The following is a 20,941-nucleotide window of genomic DNA, read 5'->3' on the forward strand; positions in this document are numbered from 1 at the left end:
TAGAGATAATTTTTGCTTGTCTATTTACATGATTCATTTTCGTGCTATTTCTCGACGAAATAAATACACATTCGACATTGTTTCTATGTTTAAATAATTCGATCTATCGCGCGGTTTTCCATCAAATTGCAAATTTGTCCGAAACTGTCGCGTTTATCATTGCGTGAAGCGATATGTCGCATTGGCAAGAATTATCATGACTATTTCTGCGACACATTTAAATATCGGATTATGCAAATTGTACCAGATTACGCCACAAAATTGATATTAACGTGTACTTAGTTTTAGTAACTAGGATATTAATAATTTACACACTACTCTGAGAAAAGGCTACTCTCTTGCGAGCAATCGCGCTGCGAAATTGCTTTTGATATTTTTTGAACTGGTGGTTCTAAAACTATCCAGATTGTACATTTGAATAGCCGCGTTATTGTACTAATTTTGTGGTAGTCCAACAAAACCTTCATTTATGCATGAATGCAATACACCGGGTATTGTAGCTTGAAAATTCCGTAAACACAGCATGTTTTATGAGTTAGACGCAGAAAGTTCAAGAGAATTATTATCATCAATTAGAACTATTCAATGTTAATATATTTTTTAAATATTACACTGTCTTAAAAATTATTTTCCCAATTACCGTCGAGAAAGTTAGAATGACAACAGTTGTATAGTATAGGCATCTGCAATCGCTATTTCACGCGCTTGTACACGTTCCGAGCACTCGCTCAACATGTACAACCGGCTGCTGATCAACGCTACTTGAGAATAATTGATTGAGTCGTTATATAGCGCACAGTCGTTGATCAAACACGCGTATCATATCATACTCATTAACAGCAACACTTTGAATCTGCTCGATAGGATCGAGCATCGTGTTATTTCTCGTTTAAATCATTATGCAAACGGAATAATTAAGTTCATCGTTTTTATAGATTAAAAAAGAAATTGCGGCTTTAACAATGAACAAAAAAAAAAGTAAAAAAAAATAAGTTTACTATTAAATTGTTTTCTATTCTATAAAATAAAGTTTTTGTAAAGATTTTCAATTAAAAATGCTAAAGGGACTAAAAGAGATGAGAAAAGGATGTAAAAACTACAAGGAATAAAACCAAGTGTGTAGTAAGCACATCATCACTTCTTAGTGTTATAGGCATACATATTATGACTAGAAATTGAATTATGTAAATTTGAATATCCATATTCTATCTATCTACAAATTACGCTAATAACTAAACACAATTCTTGACACGTGATACATAACAATATGCTACTACGGTAAAAGAAAAATATACAGATTATTTTTTCTTTTTATTAAAATTTCTTTAGACCAAACACTAGATTTTTCTGTTGAATTGTATTATTATTATAGGAACATAGAGAGGAAGAGAGTCCTGCGATTAGATAAAAAACATTAATTATATATATATATTTTAAAAGCTCGTTTTTATATTATTCGCAAGTTAAAGGTTTTAATTTAATATGGACAGAAAAAGACGTGAATGTATTCATTTGACGGTGGGCGTAGGTCACGGTCGTGGCGGCTTCACACTCGGTGAATTAATGCAGAAATAGAGACGAGTTAATTAATTAAGTCATCCTAATTGCATCTTTGGCCGGTTTAAATTCATCTCGGTCCCCAATACGTATATGGTCGTTGTCGTCGTTCTTCTCCCCCCACCTTCCCCCTCCCCCCCCTCTCCTCTTTCTTACTCTCTCATATCCTCTTTCTCACTCTCTCATATCCTCTTTCTTTTTCTCATGTAAGCGCAAGCAAATGTGTTAACGTAAAATGCTTATAATTGCCGACTGTAAAAAGAGCGGGAAGGCAGCTTTGTCTTGTTCGCGGAAGTAGAGACGATCGTAATTAGCAGCATAGCACTGTTTTTTATGCCCCTATGAATGAAACAATATACATGACCGGAGCGAAGGGTGATTCAGGAGAGAGAGTGCTGATGCAAACAATTAGCGTGGTTGGTGTTGTATGAATGGCTAAATTATCGACTTTGAGTGTATAAAACTATGTTTGCAACGTCATTTATAATACTGACGCACCAAACTTATTACAAACGAAATGTTACATTATATTTCGCCTTTTACCTACGAATTGTTTGGAGTAATATATAAAAATTTTATTAAAAGTCTCATTTAAAATTGAAAATTTTGGAAGCTTATGAAATTTATCTTTATATATAAAAATAAAATTTTAACAGATTTAACTTTTACAAAAATATTAAAAATATCACGTTATATAGCTGTAAAAAAGACGGTGTACGAAGAATTATAAATCATTGATTGTTTGAATGAAATATTTTATCGGTCGCTTTATAATAAAATTACTAATGTTTTATTTGATGGATTATTGTCATCTTATCATAAATGTGAAATATAGCTATAAATTATACATTTATTCTTTTTTTGCATGGTTAACGAATAAACTGCTTAGTCCGACGAGCACAAAATCTATTACATCATAATTTGTGGTTGTAAATTATGCATGTAAGTAATACGATTTCGTGAAAGTGTATGCGAATAATAAACTTCTAAAATGTTGGTCTCGGCGGTTTTGTCAGTATTTTGCACAATCCGTGCAAATAATCGATAATGCTGCAATAGTAAGGTGACTCTTTTCTTAAAGGAAATCATTTATTATTTGTTCTCAAAACTTTTCATATTCTAGTCATAAAGTCAACAGATCTGTTTTCGTTAGCATTCCGCCAAACATTCGTTCGAGACTGCACTTGAATGCCAGATATGTCACATTTATATTGATGACATTTGCATTTTTCGATACATTACATGCATCATTAAAAATTCGAATTGTACATAGAAAAAGAAAGATGAAAAAGGAGAAGATTGGGATATTCTGAAAGACATCTTTTTTGCGACTGTAAATGTTACTTGAGAGACTCGCTTCTTTTGAGTTTAAACTTTGAATAATCTGGCAAATTAAGATTTAGATTCCATATTAAGATTTAGGGGGCTTAGTATATTTACAATTACAGGAAAATGTTCCGCATATTCCGATACTAAATTCCGAATTACAATTTATGATTTGCGTTTTACGATTCGTTTTGTAGAGGCTGGTAACGTGTTTTGTAATGTATTTGATGACGTTATATGATTTTACGTACGATTTAGAAAGATAGCCGAAAAGTATATTTACAAACAGAAATGGATTCGTTCGCAATTATCAAGTTAATGTGATGCGGTGCCCCGAATTTTTGAGAAAAGACCGAAAGTTGATAACTTGCGGAGAACACGGTGCGTCGCGTTTCAGGCTGATCATTCGTCAAACGTCAAGGTGCCTTACAAAAGTGTTAGTTCAACGATCTATCCTAAACGGCGAGAGATGAGTTTTGCAATAATAGATAGGATGTTTTCAAATAGTTGGAATGAGCGTGCACCGCGTGTCCGCGATCTTTACAAGGTCGATCGAGTTTTAACTTTTATGCTTTATGATCGTTAGGAGCGAACGATACCGTGTTAGAATCAGCGCCTATGCGAAATAGCGCAACGTAATATCTGATGCTTCGATAAAATATTCCCTAAGGAACTGTAGGTGCGAATTGTGTTTGTTCAAAGAATTTAGGTGGCAGAAAATAGTGGGCAAACTATAACATTCTATCTAATAATATATTGATCCACAAATACATATATATATTGCGCATTGTAATAGATGTATGAAAAATTGCAAAAATCCAGTAAACAATAATTTTATTGTAATATATTTTATCGATATCTTTATTTGTGCATCGTTTTGTTTAAAATCGATTTTCGCGTATTACGCAAATACTTTCTGATTGCGAGCGACATAACTGAGGTTAACGTACTGAAAATACGTCATACGTGCGCACTATTCTGATCATCAGTGAGGTTCACTGAGCATACACGTGTGTACACGTCATCGGTCGTCGGACGAGCTAACAGCTCCCTCGATTGCAAAGTAGCTGCGTTTAACCTTGCCCGCTCCGATTGGACCAATTAAATCTTATCGTAACAACACTACCGCTGGTATCTTAATAGAAGTTTCTCTTTTACGGTGCTTGTCGATTATCGTTAAAAGCCGTAAAATTTTTTTTCGCCACAATTATCTCATTGCTGGAAACTAAACTACTAAACGAAGAAACGACTTACTTTGCCGTTCATTGTCATGTTTGCGCCAAATTGTCGATTTAATTTCTTGATTCAATCGTCAAGAAAATCTTCAATAAGTTGAAGAGATGAGAGTTAATTATATCCGGGTCGAGGAATACGAGTACGAAATTTAATCTCTTCTAAATCGCAGTCTTACATTATTTATGATGCACATAGAAAGTAAGAAGTTTAATTTAAAATTTAATATTATTGATTACAGATTAGCGTTAAAGATCAATTGAACTGTTTTTAATTAAAAATCTATATACTATACTACTAACTTTTTTATTTTTTTGTATAATACTTTAACTTTTTTTTTTCCTTTTTTTTCTTTTTTTTCTTTTTTTTTTGCCAACAACTAGTTTTGGTAACGTTAGTTTAACTGACTCTTCATCTTATTCTGGTTGTGGTTTTAAAAACAAATTTTAATTGAAATGGTTGTAGTTGATTGCAGAATGCTACAGTTGACGAAACACACCGGCTATTACTGTTTTATCTTTCAGAAAATAATCTCGTATCTAGCTACTCCATTTTTCAGTCAACGATTGCTTATAATCTTTGTTATCTTTTATCTCGCGCATCGTTATTTCAGAATACACAAGAGGAAAACTTGGCTAACCACACAACATGCGCGCGATAACCGCGACGTTAATATAATCTGACTTGAGAATTTATTATATCGATAGCCATAATGACTTAATTGTAATTAGCAGTTTCTTTCTAGCTTATGGTCACGGTTACAACATATTTAAGGAAAAGAATCTAACTGCATTTAGCGATGCTATTAAATATTGAACCGACTTTGGTTCTTTGGTACTAGCCGTTCAATCGACTAGTCGACTGATCATGTTGTTAATTTTCAATTAATAAAATATATCCGTTATATAGCCATTCGCTATTCCTTATGGTCGGTACCGCGACCATGGCCCAGTGAGATCGAGCGCATATACCTTCGACCTTCTATATCGATCTGTTCGAACTGCTAGAGCGCGGGTATGTACACACAACGATATTCCTTATATGCCCATTTGTCGGTATATACCTACTCACACATATAGCTATTCACACACAAGACGCCGGTGTATACACAGCTCCCCGATACATTTGCAAGCGCATACGAATGTCCCTCGAGATTACCTGCTAGCAACGAAGGCGATTCCCGACAGCTGAAGAGTGGGCTACCGGGGAATCAGGGATAAAATGTAATTTCGACATGAGGGTTGGCCTTGTGTGCTATCGGGAAGTTACAGTCGAGGCGCGTGAATTCTTTCGATCACGAGGACGGTTGATTTGCTAAAAGTTCTATTTCTTTTTTTTTCTTTTTTTTTTTTCTTTTTTTTTTGTCTTTTTGTCAGGAGATTTGTCGGGAAGAGAGAAAGAGGGGGAAAAAACTATATTATATTAGAAATTATGAGAAATTATATAAAGTAAACGTAACGACACATTATTGAGATATACATATACGAACTATCTCGTAACTTTGAAGAAAAAATGTTTTTGGACTAATTTAAAGATTAATTCTCATTAATGTGTTATTATATGCAATAGCTTGGTTTTATTTTCTTTTTTTACGCTGTTTCATGAGCCATTTATGGTGATGGACGATTCCATCGCGTTAAAATTACTGATTCAATTAGCTCGCAAAAAGCATACAAGTATGCGTGTTTTATTTTAAACGGCCCTACGCATAGAGATCGCTCGCGTTTTTCGTTTGATTGATTTGAATTGAAGTTACTCGAGGGATTAGCGAGTGACGATACCGGCGCAGAAATTTCCCTAATGCATCGTAATCGTCATTATGCGGTTCAGCTCTGTTGTTCTTCAACGAGAAATCGCGCAACGCGCGGATCGAGAACATATATCGAGAACGCAAACGTCATTCGCGTCGTCCATTTATATGCAAAAGTGCATAACACGTCCCTTCCATGTGCGCATTAGACTCTGGAGAAACAAGATCGACTCAGCCAGGCAGCGAGGATCGATCGTATCAGGCAGGTTTGCGAGTTGCTTCGATTGAACTGCATTAAGTACCGTGTGCGTGTCAACACACACTATATAATCTAGCTCATATATTACGATCTGCGAATACGAGCCGCGGAGTTTGCGTTAGACGATGATTAATTGCCGCGATTCCAGTCATTCCTCGCCGAGTTAAATTTTAATGATTATCGCTGCCAGATGCGCAGACAGTTCTTCGTTAATTCCGCAAAACGAGGAAAACATTGATTTGCAGCATCGAAAAAAATGAATTTTCCAATGAACAAATAGATGACGAATCAATGATAGATGGCATGCGTTATACCCTGGAAAGGGTCGTATATTTGTCGAACCTACATCAATTTCGTCTCAAGTCGGATTTTCATAATCCGTATTTGATAAACAGACTTCAAGTATCGGTCGTTGCGGCAGATGTTGGGTGAGCAGATGCGATACTTGCAGAAATCAAACAATCAGAGGAGCACGAATTAACAAATAGATAGATTATAAAATCTGATAGAAAATAAAATAAGGAATGAAATCCTAAGGAAGGTTAATCCTAATTATTCATTACATCAATTGCATTGATTGCGTGTGAAATAAAGTAAAAAGCAGGAAAATAAAGACTGTAAAACCGAAGGGCTTCGATATAAGATGATAAAGGATTAACGAATGTCAGCAACTCAGATTTTTAGGACCCAATCGCGAATTGACTTGTTACTCGCGGATACCAAGTTTCAAAAATTGATCCATGATAGCAATCGCACTCTGACATTACACCATTTCCGATAATTCACGATATCATAGACTTGGGATTAACCGATGTTGTTCTTGTGCCGCTTCAGACGCTTCCTCCTTTATTCAGCATTATGATATATTTTAAGGCTCATGACGCACGATATTTTGAAAGCTCGCATTAAAGCACGACGCTGTAAAATAGAATCCACTTGTAAGCTCGGAGCACTCGACATGCGCGTATCGTTAATAATCCCCGAATTATGGTACATAGCGACGCGAAATGGTACCTGTAGAGCATATAGTTATCAAATAGTGAACGCATATAACCTTTGAAATAGGTAGTAACGAAATAACGATTAATCTTTTTGAAGAAGTGACCAGTTTATGGAAGTTTAAGAATAAAATGACCGATTATCTATCAATTATTAAACAGATTAATAATAAATATGTTATGTATTGTACTCCACTCTTCATCGTCAAACTTGCATATTTTATATCTATATGACATAAAAAAATTGAGAAAGTATCTATCAAAATGTTTGTAAAATGCTTTCTACTGTAACGAGTGCAAGCATATCGTTCATATTGGAATAATATTTTTAATAATTACAAGTGCAACACACACCATTTTCGATTAATGTCCAAGTTGCTTTACGAACGAATTAGGGTTACTTTAATAAATACTACTTCACACACACACACACACACGCGCGCGCACACACACACACACACACACACAGAGGGATCGGAATATGGTAGACTCTCTATCCCGAGATTCTATTTTGAAATTAACATAAATGCGAGACTAATGCGCGCGAACGAAATGCGTCGTAAGCGATTATTATCCAGCGGGGAGAGTCTTTATGTAACGCATTGCCGTGAAGCGATCAGTATTACATAAAGTAAGCGCATGCCGCGGCTGTTACGAATGCGCGTGAATTTGTTAATGTGTTGTCGGTTAATGTCCACTTGTTTCCTCGTGGTTATCATCGCGCAACGCTTCTTGGAACATGAGAAGAATGAGAAATTCTTATTTGCTTCAAGGCTATTTGATGTAAAGAGGAAAGGGGCGTACGAATAAATGGGAATAATGTTGCTAGACTAATCGATCATCACGCATGATCTTCTCATGTGATATCTACATAATTATCTGTTTAATAAGTTTATGATACACATATATGTATTAGATAAATAACTTTTCATTATTACCAAATATTCCATTATATTGAACTGCATATCCATTATTTTTACTCATTATTGTGTTAATTGTCATATTAATCATTGGTAATTCTAATATCCAGTTGTTAAGGACGTAACAATTACTTTCAGAAATAATATTAGCATTCTCATTAAATATGTTAAATATGCTAGCTACCAATGATTAAAAATACCAGTGCAATGATAAATTTCTATATGAAAAAATTTTTTTTGAATGTTATTTTAATTAGACTGAAATTGCGAAAATATTCAAGAAGTTAACATTTTATCACTTCAAAACAAACAAGATAACGGTAAATAGTGGGAAACTTGACTCACTTCGAAGATTATCGTTAATCGAAATCTCAGTCATTCATCTCCGACTTATCGCGATTCGATTTTTATCGATGAAGAAACGACGAAAACTCAAGTTTGCTTTTAAACTTACTTTAAACGAGTGTTTCATAAACTTTGCATAATTAAGAATGGGTAACTGGAATGCCGACAACTTTCCATCCCTCTTTTGATGTACCTGTTTTGTGCATGCCGCGAAAGACCTAATAAGATTGAAGATTTGTGGAGCAAGGTCGTAAATCGCGCGCGCCAAGCGAATACCGGGCAATATAATCACAAAATGTTTCAAGTTCGCGCGTCCATTAAAGTTGAATCAGCTGGCGATTTGAGCAGAACTTACTCGGTTGTTTTATTACTGGCTCATCAGTTAGCCGTTGGTCCACTTTGTTAATACAAGTTAAGTGCTGGAGCCCATTTTAAACACTTTAATTCACGCGCACTTTGATAATGTTCCGTTTTGCAAATTATTATGACGTACTAGTTTGACGATCGGCATTTTATAACTCTTTTAGGATCTTAATAATTCGTGATGAACAGAATATGAAAATTTCATCGATATTTTGTCTCGGAATAAATAATCCTCCTTAAGTCACCGTTATGAATCTCGTTACGAACGCATTAACATAATGACATTCACTAAGTGATGAAATTTGCTATGAAAAATGTCAAATAAGTATAATTTAAAAAAATATTTTTGTCCATGAAATAAAAAACTCGGTATTTTAAGGATTTCACGCTTGCGCTTGCTCAAATGCGAGATCTCTTTACGGATGTTCGCATCGCTGCTGCGAAAAAATGCTGTCGCGTTGCGCACACAATTCAAGTGCGATGACATGGCAAGCGCGCGCGAGACACTTCTCTCTCTCTCTCTCTCTCTCTCTCTCTCTCTCTCTCTCTCTCTCTCTCTCTCTCTCTCTCTCTCTCTCTCTCTCTCTCTCTCTCTCTCTCTCTCTCTCTCTCTCTCTCTCTCTCTCTCTCTCTCTCTCTCTCTCTCTCTCTCTCTCTCTCTCTCTCTCTCTCTCTCTCTCTCTCTCTCTCTCTCTCTCTCTCTCTCTCTCTCTCTCTCTCTCTCTCTCTCTCTCTCTCTCTCTCTCTCTCTCTCTCTCTCTCTCTCTCTCTCTCTCTCTCTCTCTCTCTCTCTCTCTCTCTCTCTCTCTCTCTCTCTCTCTCTCTCTCTCTCTCTCTCTCTCTCTCTCCCTCCCTCCCTCTCCCTCTCCCTCCCTCTCCCTCTCCCTCTCTCTCTCTCTCTCACGCACTCTCACTCTCACTCTCTCACTCTCTCATCCGATCCTAAACGAAGCGCGGAGCAACGGCGAGAGCACGGACACGATTGGAAACCGGCCGGCTAGTTGAAAATTGCAAAGGCCTTGTTCAGGTCTGCCCTATCATTAGGTAGTTTGCAAATTTAAACAATGGTTTCCTACTACCGCTAACATGAACCACCATCGTGTGGTGAGGCATACGGTTACGATCGATGTTACGTAACTGGTTAGCAAGGGAGAGCGGGAGGGAGGGAGGGAGGGAGGGATGGTTCATATGATGACCCTGATTAGAAACAGAGTCAGTGGGTAAAGAGGCCCCTGGGCAGGAGCAAAGATAAAGAAATCGCTATCAAACATAAATCAATCGCGATCAATAGAATACGTATGAATACTATGAAAGTATTTGAAGCGATTGTCAAGCGTGAATAAAGGAGCGAAAATAAGAAATAGCAGCCTTTTCCAAGTCATCTCCGTGATGAGGCAAACATCTGATGGTAATTTTTAATTTATTGCGATTACAGCATTTGTTATCAGTCATAGGAAGCTATTAAAAGGGATTTTTGTATCTCTATCTGATAGAAACGTCTCGGGTCACGGGTTAATTGTATGAGCGAGGCAGACATCATACAATCAAGTTGGAAATCGGTAATTGCATAATAAAAGGAAGCCGGAATTACATTTTACCATCTCTTGTAGCAATCTGCTTTAAAATCTCCATGTTTTTAAAAGTTTACAACTCGGAAGCTAACATTTTACACGCCTAAATTATTACTTGTATGATTTTTATTTGTCGCGAAATAAATACTATAATATTATTTGAGAAATATATAAATCTTCTTTTTAGGTAGGCTATATTGAATCGCACAATGTTTGCTACTTCAGGGTTAGGGATGATAGAATAGCCACGAGACATCTTAATTGACCCGAGAGAATGCGTGAAATGAACCAGGCGCGCGTATATACAATATGCAGACAGCTGCGCGCACGCTTATAAACACGCATACATACATAACCGTACTCGTGTATATGCAGTGTCTCGTCTCCGCGAGGAACGGGACTAATGACATTTGCATCACAAACTAATCATTCTAAGCGAACGAATGAACATTCTTACACAATCGGTTCTGATGCATTATTTTTGTTAAATAGAAATCGGAACCTTAGCAGGACGAAAGCGGTTGATTCTTATCGTTGAATTCTTATAAGAATGGAAATGAGATGTTTTTGTAGAATAATGGAATATAAATCGAGTTATCAAGTCTGTATATAAAAGGGCCGATTATATGATTGACCACGGAAATTGACCACTGATATGTACTTTATTACGAGAGAAAAGCTTTTATAATACAATAATACAATCATCGCAATGATGAGGAAAATGCGGTTGGCGCAATATCATTTTCAACAATCGATTGCATTTCTCAGATAACTCGATGCGGCTGACGAAATTACTGAAATTCAGTGAATTATGTTCGTGCGAGTTATGCAAGATGAAACGGACGGTTCGCGAAATTCAGTATATCGGAATAAATACTGGAAACGACGCGATATCATTAAAAGCGAGCGATAAAATTTTATTTACGAGGCGTACGATACGGTTTGCGATAGGCAAAGCGGAAGAAAACTGAAGCTGAATTTTTGCTCCATGTTTTCAGACACTTAATCATCAATCGATGTTAGTATTCGCGTACCGGTCAAAGAGACATAACAGTGAGATAGAGGAATAAAGTAGGTTCATACTAGTTAGCGGAAAAACGGCTAGAGATTGGATTGTGTAAACAGATATTGAGAAATGTCTGTTGTACTGGCTTACCGAGGTTTACACATCGGAGTTATCATATTTAAGACTTTTCCGGTTAAATTATTAATTTTTATAGCATCATAATTCAACGATGGTCAATCGTTAATCAACATCTTCCAAAAATTGTATATTAAAAGTTGAGTTGTGAATGCTGAATAATGAGAATGAGAGATTTTTTTTTTACTAATAGTATAGATTCGATAAATATTGTATTGATTCAAGAAACTTCCGAATGTCAATTTATGAATATAGTGATCTATAATATATTAATTGAGTAGTCTCTTTCAATTGCGAGTTTGAATATAAACTTTGCTGCGCATTATGCTTGTTATATTACTGACATAAATGATATTTCTCGTTGCAAACATCCGACAAATAATTGCATTCTTTCGCGTGATATCGGTTTTTTCTTGTAGGCACGTGACACCGTATTGTATGACACAATAATTCTCCTCACAAACATTGAACATACATCGAACAGCCATAACAATAATGTGAAACGGCGGAACTGATGATGTTCATTGCGGGGAACTCCAATTTTCGCGGTGCGACATGCAAAAATGCCTTGATTGCTCAAAAGGCTTGCTATTTTTCCGAATGCATCGATGATGGATTAGTCGATTGATAGATTGCATTTTACTTTTAGAAGCATTTTAACAAGTAAGAAATAATATATACAAATAACATTTGTGTACTTGTGTTTGATTAAAGCTCGGATGCAGAGTGCATCTTCTAGTTTACGGTGTATTCAATAAAATATTGTACAATAGGACAACGCATCGATCATCGTTGTCTAATCGACTGGAGAGCCCAATGGGAATTATTGGCCGCCGTGTATGCATACTCAATTGAGAGCGACACAATATTATTCCTCTCTATGAATTTTGATGCATACATATGTATGTATTTATCCATTTAGTTGTCAGATAATAATTTGATGTATACATAATAGTTGATGTTCATAACAGTTGAATGAAATAATCGATTTATTATGTTTTTCTCTTTTTGAAAAACATTATTATTATTCCAGATAAATTTTTGTCAAAAAGCCTGATGTATAACAAAATTTCATTATCCGATATTTCAAGCAAATATTTAATTGAACGTTTCTCTTTTAAGATATTTCAAGATCTGGATTGATTATTTTGAGACTATTTTTACCGTTATACTAAACACGAGTGAGAGAGAGAGAGAGAGAGAGGGAGGGAGGGAGAGGGAGAGGGAGAGGGGGGGGGAGAGTGCGGTGATATTAATTTATTATATATAAATACAATTAGCTTAAGCAGGTTCCGACTTATCCTTCTTCTCAATGTTCTTTCGAGAACCGCTTTCCCTATTCTTTAATTTCTAGGACGTTACGGGGCCGCTTTCGCCGAGTCTTAATCTCTTTAACCGCGGATAATTCGACGTTCCACGAATACGCGACTAAAATGCTCGCGGTGAATCTCTTGCGCTTTATCAAAAGTTTCCTCTTCGCTTCTTAATTCAACCAGCATACAATAGTCTGCTTCTCGAATCTCGAACAATCGAGATCCGAGCTCTGTAGGAAACATAAAATACGAATTTTCCCTTTGTTTATCATCTTTCTGGGTAGTTGACGAGAGTCACCGCACAAGTACCGAAGCGAGCTGTTGCCGTTTACATTCTTCGCATAACGCAATTGAGCATTTGCGGTCGCGCTTATGTATATAAATTAAGCTACACTGCTGAGACACGATTGCACATTCAAATACGATTTTTTGCTTGTTACACTGTCATTCTAATTGGACGTTTCGTTCGTCAACTTAGGCAATCACGCGCTATCATAAAATTTTATCTTGTCACTAATGCGTATTAGCTAGAGCTTTCGAGGTTTAAATGATGAGGATAACGCGCTCAACTTATCTTCATCAGTGATTTGCTATTTACCTCGTGTTTATAAATTATCTGCCTGCCGATGTACGCTATAGACAGAGATACGACCTTCCTTGCTACAATCCGAACATAATATCACATATCCTTATTTGAATACATAATTTTGCAACTTGTTGAAAACGTATATATTCCCGAGTAGAAATTTGATCAGGCGTGCCTTGTGTCATATAAGGCCCTAATTAGATATAAATAGGGCATGCCTGACTACGGCATGCCAGATCAGTACCTTTATAGGACCTTTTTTACTCTCGTATGTAATATATAATTAAGGCATATCTAATACGGCATCAGTCAGGACCTTCTCTAAGTTGCCCTAAAAAATCTTTACAGTAAAATCTGGTAAAGTAAGAATCAGGATCTTTATGAGTTTTTTTTTTCAATATATAAATTTGAAAGATGTCACTCTGATATGCCAGAGTAATGAAATCCTTATGGCAATTTTTCTCAATTTCTTCTAACAAAAAATTTTCAAAAGTAAATTTGTCTATGATAAAGCATCAATTAGGGCTTTTTTATTTGACTAATATTATCATTGTAGAAACTACGATTTTTTTTTTTTTATTACGATATTTAGATTTATTTTTTATATACTTGATGTATAATTAATAAAAGGTACTGTGTAAGAATTTTTTTGGTGTATGAATGATAAGTAATATTTTAAAATAACTTGAATTTAACTATATATTTCTCTGATATTAACAAATTTAAATTTATTAAAGTTAAAATTATTTCACAAATTTTGGACTCTCTGGTTCATATTTGGCGGAATTATTGCTAATTGTTTCATAATTTGCAAAAGACTGGGACGGATTTCGCTTTATACGGCACCAAAACACAATAGAAAATAAAATTCTCAATCCAAAAAAGCCACAGGATAACAAACATGATAATGATAAAGAGAATAAAATAATGAATCAAGTAATTGGGAGCTTCAGCGAAGAAGACAGCAACGATGAAGAATAGTGAAATAGTTAAAAAAAAAATTAAGATTTTTAAACGTAAGAATATTTTATTTCGTTTTTGTTATTTTGTGTTTTTTTTTTATAAATGATAAACGGATGTTATGATTTGAACAGATGTTTATGTTATGTGGATTTATATGTCAGCTTGTTTATATTTTGTTTTTAAGCGTGCATTTTTTATCTCTTGAAAAATGTTTAAAAAATGTAAAGATTAAATTCTTAGTATTATTTTTTTACTAATTCTGTAAATTCTTTAAAAATCTTAATGTTCTAAATAAATAATAAAAATATTTAAAATATTCAAATTTATAGTTATTTATTTTAGAGCCTGACAGCATCCTTATGTCAATCCTATTAAGGCTCTTTTTCTTTATCCTGATGTTGTCCTGATAATATGCCTGAAAAGATCCTCATGAATCCGGCTAATGTGGTTCTTATTAGGTAAATGAAATCCGGTCCTGACTATGCAACGCGTTACACATCTTGTCAGAACCAAATCAGGTGACCTTACCAGGGCCAGATTATATATTACGGCACTCTGATTTGGACCTGCTCAGACACTTAATAAAATTTCTACTCGGGTTGTCGCCGTACATACAGATATATCCCGTTTATTTCCCGTCAATTTCAAATCGCAATTAGTTAGCAATATATGTAATACATATGTTTTAATGCTGGAATCATGAAGTGAATGAACAGGAACAATACCACTTTTAAATAATTATTAATATTTCGCGAGAATTATAGATAAAATGATAATTCACAATTATTCATTATAAATATATATTATATTTTATTGTTTTATTTTAATCCAACTTTATTTATTATGCTTTGCCTAACTGTGCAAGTTTCTTAATTATACTAAAAATTATTTTAGATCAAAGAATCTGCTCTTGATTAAATAAACAGGCATTGTTGAAATAGTTTGTTGTATATTCACACTAATTAGCAACGATTTGACGTGTGCGTTTATATTTTTTGTTCCAATTCCACTCTCATTGACAAATCGATTAATAGTCAGAATAATATATGTTCGATTATTGCACTCTGTCGTAACTTTATCTCATGATGCGAGAATGTTGCAGAAGATGCGACATTGCTGAGTCAGTCGTTTGGAATGTAGTTTCAATCGCTAATCACCCTTGAGGAATTCTTCTTAATAAAAGTCACAGACTAGCATAATCGATTACGCATCGGTCGATATTGTATATTATAATAACGCAATAAAATTTGCAATTAACAGTAATTATATTTATTTAAATATTACAATAATTGATGTAAAAAGCTCTAGTGATTGACAAAATCAAATAAATTCAAAGGAGCGTAAAGAGTCATAATGCAGGTTCGTCGTGCGAAGGTTACTTTATATTTACTTAAAATTATTTACATTACAAACGTTTCTGCCTGACATCAGGCCTTCTTCAGTGTCCAAAATTAAAACGAAAGAATTGCTCGCAGTAATTACATAGTTAGTGAGATGTGGAAGAAGTATTTAAATTCCGTTTTCAACCAAAATGTTGTTCAATAAACAATACGAAAGTTCGGATTGTAATAATTGCATGATGACAGTGAACTCAACCACGTGGAAAGAACGAGGTGGAAGAGAGAAACTATTAGTCTTAGCAAGTTAACAGTTGAAATCTTAATGTTCCTTCCACGTGCTTGAGTTCACTGTCATCGTGCAATTATTACATACGAACTTTCGTATTGTTTATTGAACATTTTGGTTGAAAACGGAATTTAAATACTTCTTCCACATCTCATTAACTATGTAATTACTGCGAGCGATTCTTTCGTTTTAATTTTGGACACTGAAGAAGGCCTGATGTCAGGCAGAAACGTTTGTAATGTAAATAATTTTAAATGAATATAAAGTAACCTTCGCACGACGAACCTGCATTGTGGCTCTTTACGCTCCTTTTGAATTTATTAAATATTACACTTTCCAGGCAGATATGATATTGTTTTCTTTAAATTTTTTCTCTTCCTTTTTGTTTTGTCAATCAATGTATAACAATGTTCTTTATCAAAAAACTTAACTTTATGACGTAATACAATACAGAGATAAATTTAAGTTATGAACAAGATAGTATTTTAGTATCGAGAGAATTTAATTTACATTTCATAAAAAAATATAAACTTTCTTTCTACGATTACGAAAAACAGAAACGTTAAATGTACAACACCCGTTGATATTGGATATTATACCCGAATGCGATAAATCATTCGATTAGAGAGTTTAGTTTGCACATCTTAATACTATCATCAGTAAATCATACGCGTAGAGAGCCGTTTTCTTCAACTTTTTACACAATTTAGTACAACGCGAAAAAAAAGATGTAAAAACTCGTTTGGAGTCAAGTAGCACAGTTTATGCTCGTCTTTATGACGTCTCGTATTTATAAGAGTTTTCTCCATTCGAGAGAGACAATCTTTCGACCAAATTTAACTGTCCATCCGTCTGGCCATTTACCGTGATAATCCCAGCCAAGAAAAGTAACAAGCATGTGCAACTGCTCTATGTACAAGAGAAATAATTCCATATTTTATTTTTCGCGAAATGTCTGTGTAACGAAAGTGTTTTCTTGTCGCATCATCTTTGACGATTCTTTCTGCAAGCTGCACACGTATAATAATATTTTCATCTAATTTTACAATATTTTATTTTAAGATACTAATTTATCTATGGTGTTATTATAAATATCACGTGTATCGCACGAGGCAAACACTCCATAAATTACGAATTCATGAAACGTATGTAAGTGAAGAACAACGATTTAATATGGTTGTATATTATAGAAAAAAAAACGAGATTGTGCCGCACATTATTTGTCACGCTAAAATTTTTAAAGTCAACCTTTAACTATTGTTGACAATTAAATTCACAGTCATGTTTCGACTAGGCTAAAATTTAATTCAAATTTAATTTGAGAGATATGACTTATATTTATTTATACTTGCAAAACTACTTTTGATACTAAATAATTGGTAATTATCTACATCTCGGCATTTCTTTTAGATCGTGTGCAGTATCTGAGATTGAGAAAAGAAAACGATTCTATAATATAAATTTTAATTTTTATTCGAATCGTGTGTGCGCGCGCGCGTGCGTGTAAAAGGTATATTTAAATGTTAAACACGAAAAATTTAGTTAACCGTCGGAGAAACTGTTGATGTTCAATAGTCCTTATTAATTGCTCAGGATGGATCTCCATTAACGCGACACTATAGAGACATGCACATGTCCGGGATGTTCGAGATAATGAACTGCCGATAAAGCGACATTGCAGCCGGTTATATGACACGCGATATTCGAATATTTCGGCTATCATTTATATTCTGACTTAAAGATTAAAGAGCACATTTATTTAGGCGCGTGTTGTACGAAATCACAACATTATAATCTTCACAAGCGTTTTTAGCCAAATGAAATTTAATACACGAAATTTAATATATTTTCTAACGTTCTATTTTATATAATTGTACACGCGAAAAAGAAATAATCATTATACTTTTTATTCATCATTTTTATTGTTTATATTAGTTATAAATATATGTATGATAATATAAAATATATATTTTTGATGACATTCATAGGATTATTATTAGTGTCTAGATTTGAGAAAGAGAAAGAAATACTAATAAGAAATATTAATGTTCCTGTAGTAATGCTAAAATAACAAAATTATTAGCTCGGCTGCATTGTTATTACATTTGAATAAAAAAAAAAAAAAAAAAATAAAAAAAAGAGGGGGGGAGTCATACAGTTTATAGCGCTAATTACGTTCTTAATCTAAGCGATAACAATCAGGTAATGTAGCGCCATCGATAATTGTTTATAATTAATTTAGCAATTAGACATTAATGTTACGCTAACGTACAACGCCAACGACAACTATTACGCCCGTTTTGCCGTGAAACTTTGTAGAAAATATTGTCATTAATGGAGTTGTGAATTAAAATTTCAAGTCCTCCATCGGTCAGTTGAAATCGTACAGGATGCTACGAGGATCCGATGTCCTCCGCCGGCGTGCTGCCGGCAATTAGTCAAGATTCCGAATGGAAGAGCCGAGCAATTTCAACCAATTGAGATGACAAACGTCGTTGCGGTCGGATATAGTGTTTCGCGTGTCATAGAACAGCGGCGGGCTGCATACTTAATATTGACCATTTGATATTACAACGAGGTGTTTACCACTCGCGCGCTTTCATTTCGTTAATTCTTCCCGCCTTCAAGTTTCTCGTCTTATAACGAAGATTGCGTTTAAGAACGTTAGACCAGAAATTAAATTGTGATCATTCTTTGTACGATGCTAAACGGATATTTTCTGCCGACTGATATTGATATTTTAAAGACTGATTAAACGTAGATTAAACAAAGAACGAGGAAAAGACTACATTTTGTTAAAATTGAAAATAGATAATGAAAAGATTGTATTTAGTACAGTATAGTACAGTCGAGAATAAATTTTCTGAATTTTAATACATTTGTTTCTAGATTTTTTAACGCTGTACTGACTTATGGTATATGAGCTATTGCTGATACACGAATTTACAAGATACATTTTACGACACGATTGCTACGCGATATTTTGACAATGTCTCACTTGTGCGAATTGATGGTTGAAAAATTTTGCATATTACTGATAATGGTCGATAATCGTTCTCATCGACAGGTAGGCGCACTTATTATCATTCTAATCGATATAGATATATTGACGATCGTGCCAAAAATTATTGTGTCAAGTGAGGAGTCGATAGTAGTACATATCTGGACTTGAGTGACGGATCGCGGTTCGCTATCGAGATAAAGCGGCTCCGGTAGGAAGGCCTCTCTAAAGCAGGCCTGTTTCTGAGGCCGTAAAGACTCGCGATATTTCGTTTCTGGGTGAACTCGGCTGTCTCGAATATACATGCACATGACTAGATCTGTGATTCTCGCAAAGCCATTGAATATTCCGCGCGACCCAGATCGATCGAAAGCATGAGCGACATGTGTTAGCTCAGGTCGTTCTTTAGGTCAAACGCGCTCTTTTGTAATCCTCGAAATCTGTGTTCGCCGGAGACGTGCGCTACTCGGGCGACTCGAATAGCGAAAGCTTGAAAGATGAACGGTCCGGATACGGCTGATATTTTATTATGGTACAAAGACGCTACTTCACTACTAGCTTTGAGTCCGGATCGAGCCGAAAAGTTTCGGGTTGCCGGCAAGCTGACACAGCTCGTTGATTTACGCTTGTTTGCTCGGATCATTTTTACAGCTTTTATTATTATTTTCACTACCTACATATGTGTAATATCCAACATTCGTATAACAATCTTTTTATAATAACATTATAAAGCAACTGTAGCGAATATAATATAAGTAAATGCAGTCGATCAGATCAGATCAGATGAATCAGATTTGTTTTATTTATTTTTGTCACACTAATTAGGATATATCCAAAAATTAATCGCTCAAGGAGAAGTAATTTTCTATTTAACTGTAATCGTATCTTTTCAAGATATGTATTATACATCTATTATTAAATAAATGATACTAAAATTCCTTGATGAAATGGTCGATCACGTGGCAAAAAATATTTCACGATCGCCGTAACGTGTAAAATATTATTAAGTAAATTACAGTTTATATTTCTTTTATGATCTTGGCAGAAAAACTTTATATTAATATAAGATCTATATTATCTGATCTATATTATTATAAATGTGATTGTTTTAATACAAACTATTTAGATTTCACAAATTATAACAATTTATAACAATATGAGAATCAATGACTAAATAAATTCTCGTGAAACACGAATATCTCGAGAATTTGTTCTCTTTTACGGAATGCGGAACTGGTCTCGCGCGCGAGTTTATTCGAGCAGACTTAGATACGAGGCTATACTTGAAGCACACCAGTATTTTTTGGCGCGACGTGCTTTCCGACCAGAACGAATGCGATAGCGCGAAATATTCATGCGGCCTGTTGAATGAGATCAGCTGATAACCGAAGGACTTACCGAAAACTGGAGCAAGGATGGATGACCCAGTGACCTGCGGCTTTTTGTCTGATCCGTTCCTTCATAAGCGCCTTCTTGCTCCCGAAGAGCTTCATGGCCAACTTGTTGTCCGTTGGTTGGAACAGTGCCTGAAGCTGATTCTTCAGGAAGCTCTGCTTGACCTCCTGGCCCGGAAGGCCCGGGCCCGGCTCCTCTTTCGGCGTCCCATAGAGGGACACATCGTCCACTCCAAAGTGGACCTTCCCACTGCCCTTGTAATTCATCTCGTTGCCTACAACAAATATGACGTCGGTTGTGTCAAGTCAGTGTCGCCAATCAATAATAGTACATTCTTTCATTATGCCGCAACATCTTTTCTCATTCAATGGCGTCCGTGAAATCTGGATAAGGTTCGATAAAACCGAGCTGAGTCGAACGACCGTACCGTTTGCACGATTGCCCACTAATCACTTGTAAACTCGCGACACAAGAGTATCGACATGTATGACTTAATGTCGTCGTCCGAAATATCTTTATAGCTTGCAAATTGTAAGCGAATTTGCTTCGTTCTAATTTTGGATGTTTTGAAGATTTTTTGAGCTAAAATCAAAA

At 35.1% G+C, this 20,941-nt stretch overlaps 1 protein-coding gene across 9 annotated transcripts in view; it reads right to left on the minus strand.

Moving 5' to 3' along the window:
* The window catches only part of Ih (hyperpolarization activated cyclic nucleotide gated potassium channel Ih), a 120,853-nt gene that overhangs the window by 43,313 nt on the left and 56,599 nt on the right, over positions 1-20,941 (minus strand). For all 9 annotated transcript variants that reach the window (XM_012375716.2, XM_012375715.2, XM_012375712.2 and 6 more), the window contains one exon: positions 20,351-20,621. In XM_012375716.2, coding sequence (XP_012231139.2) covers positions 20,351-20,621 — 271 coding nt within the window. The remainder of the gene's footprint in view (positions 1-20,350; positions 20,622-20,941) is intronic.

The sequence above is a fragment of the Linepithema humile genome, chromosome 4, assembly GCF_040581485.1.
Source record: "Linepithema humile isolate Giens D197 chromosome 4, Lhum_UNIL_v1.0, whole genome shotgun sequence".
Classification (NCBI taxonomy): Eukaryota; Metazoa; Arthropoda; class Insecta; order Hymenoptera; family Formicidae; genus Linepithema; species Linepithema humile.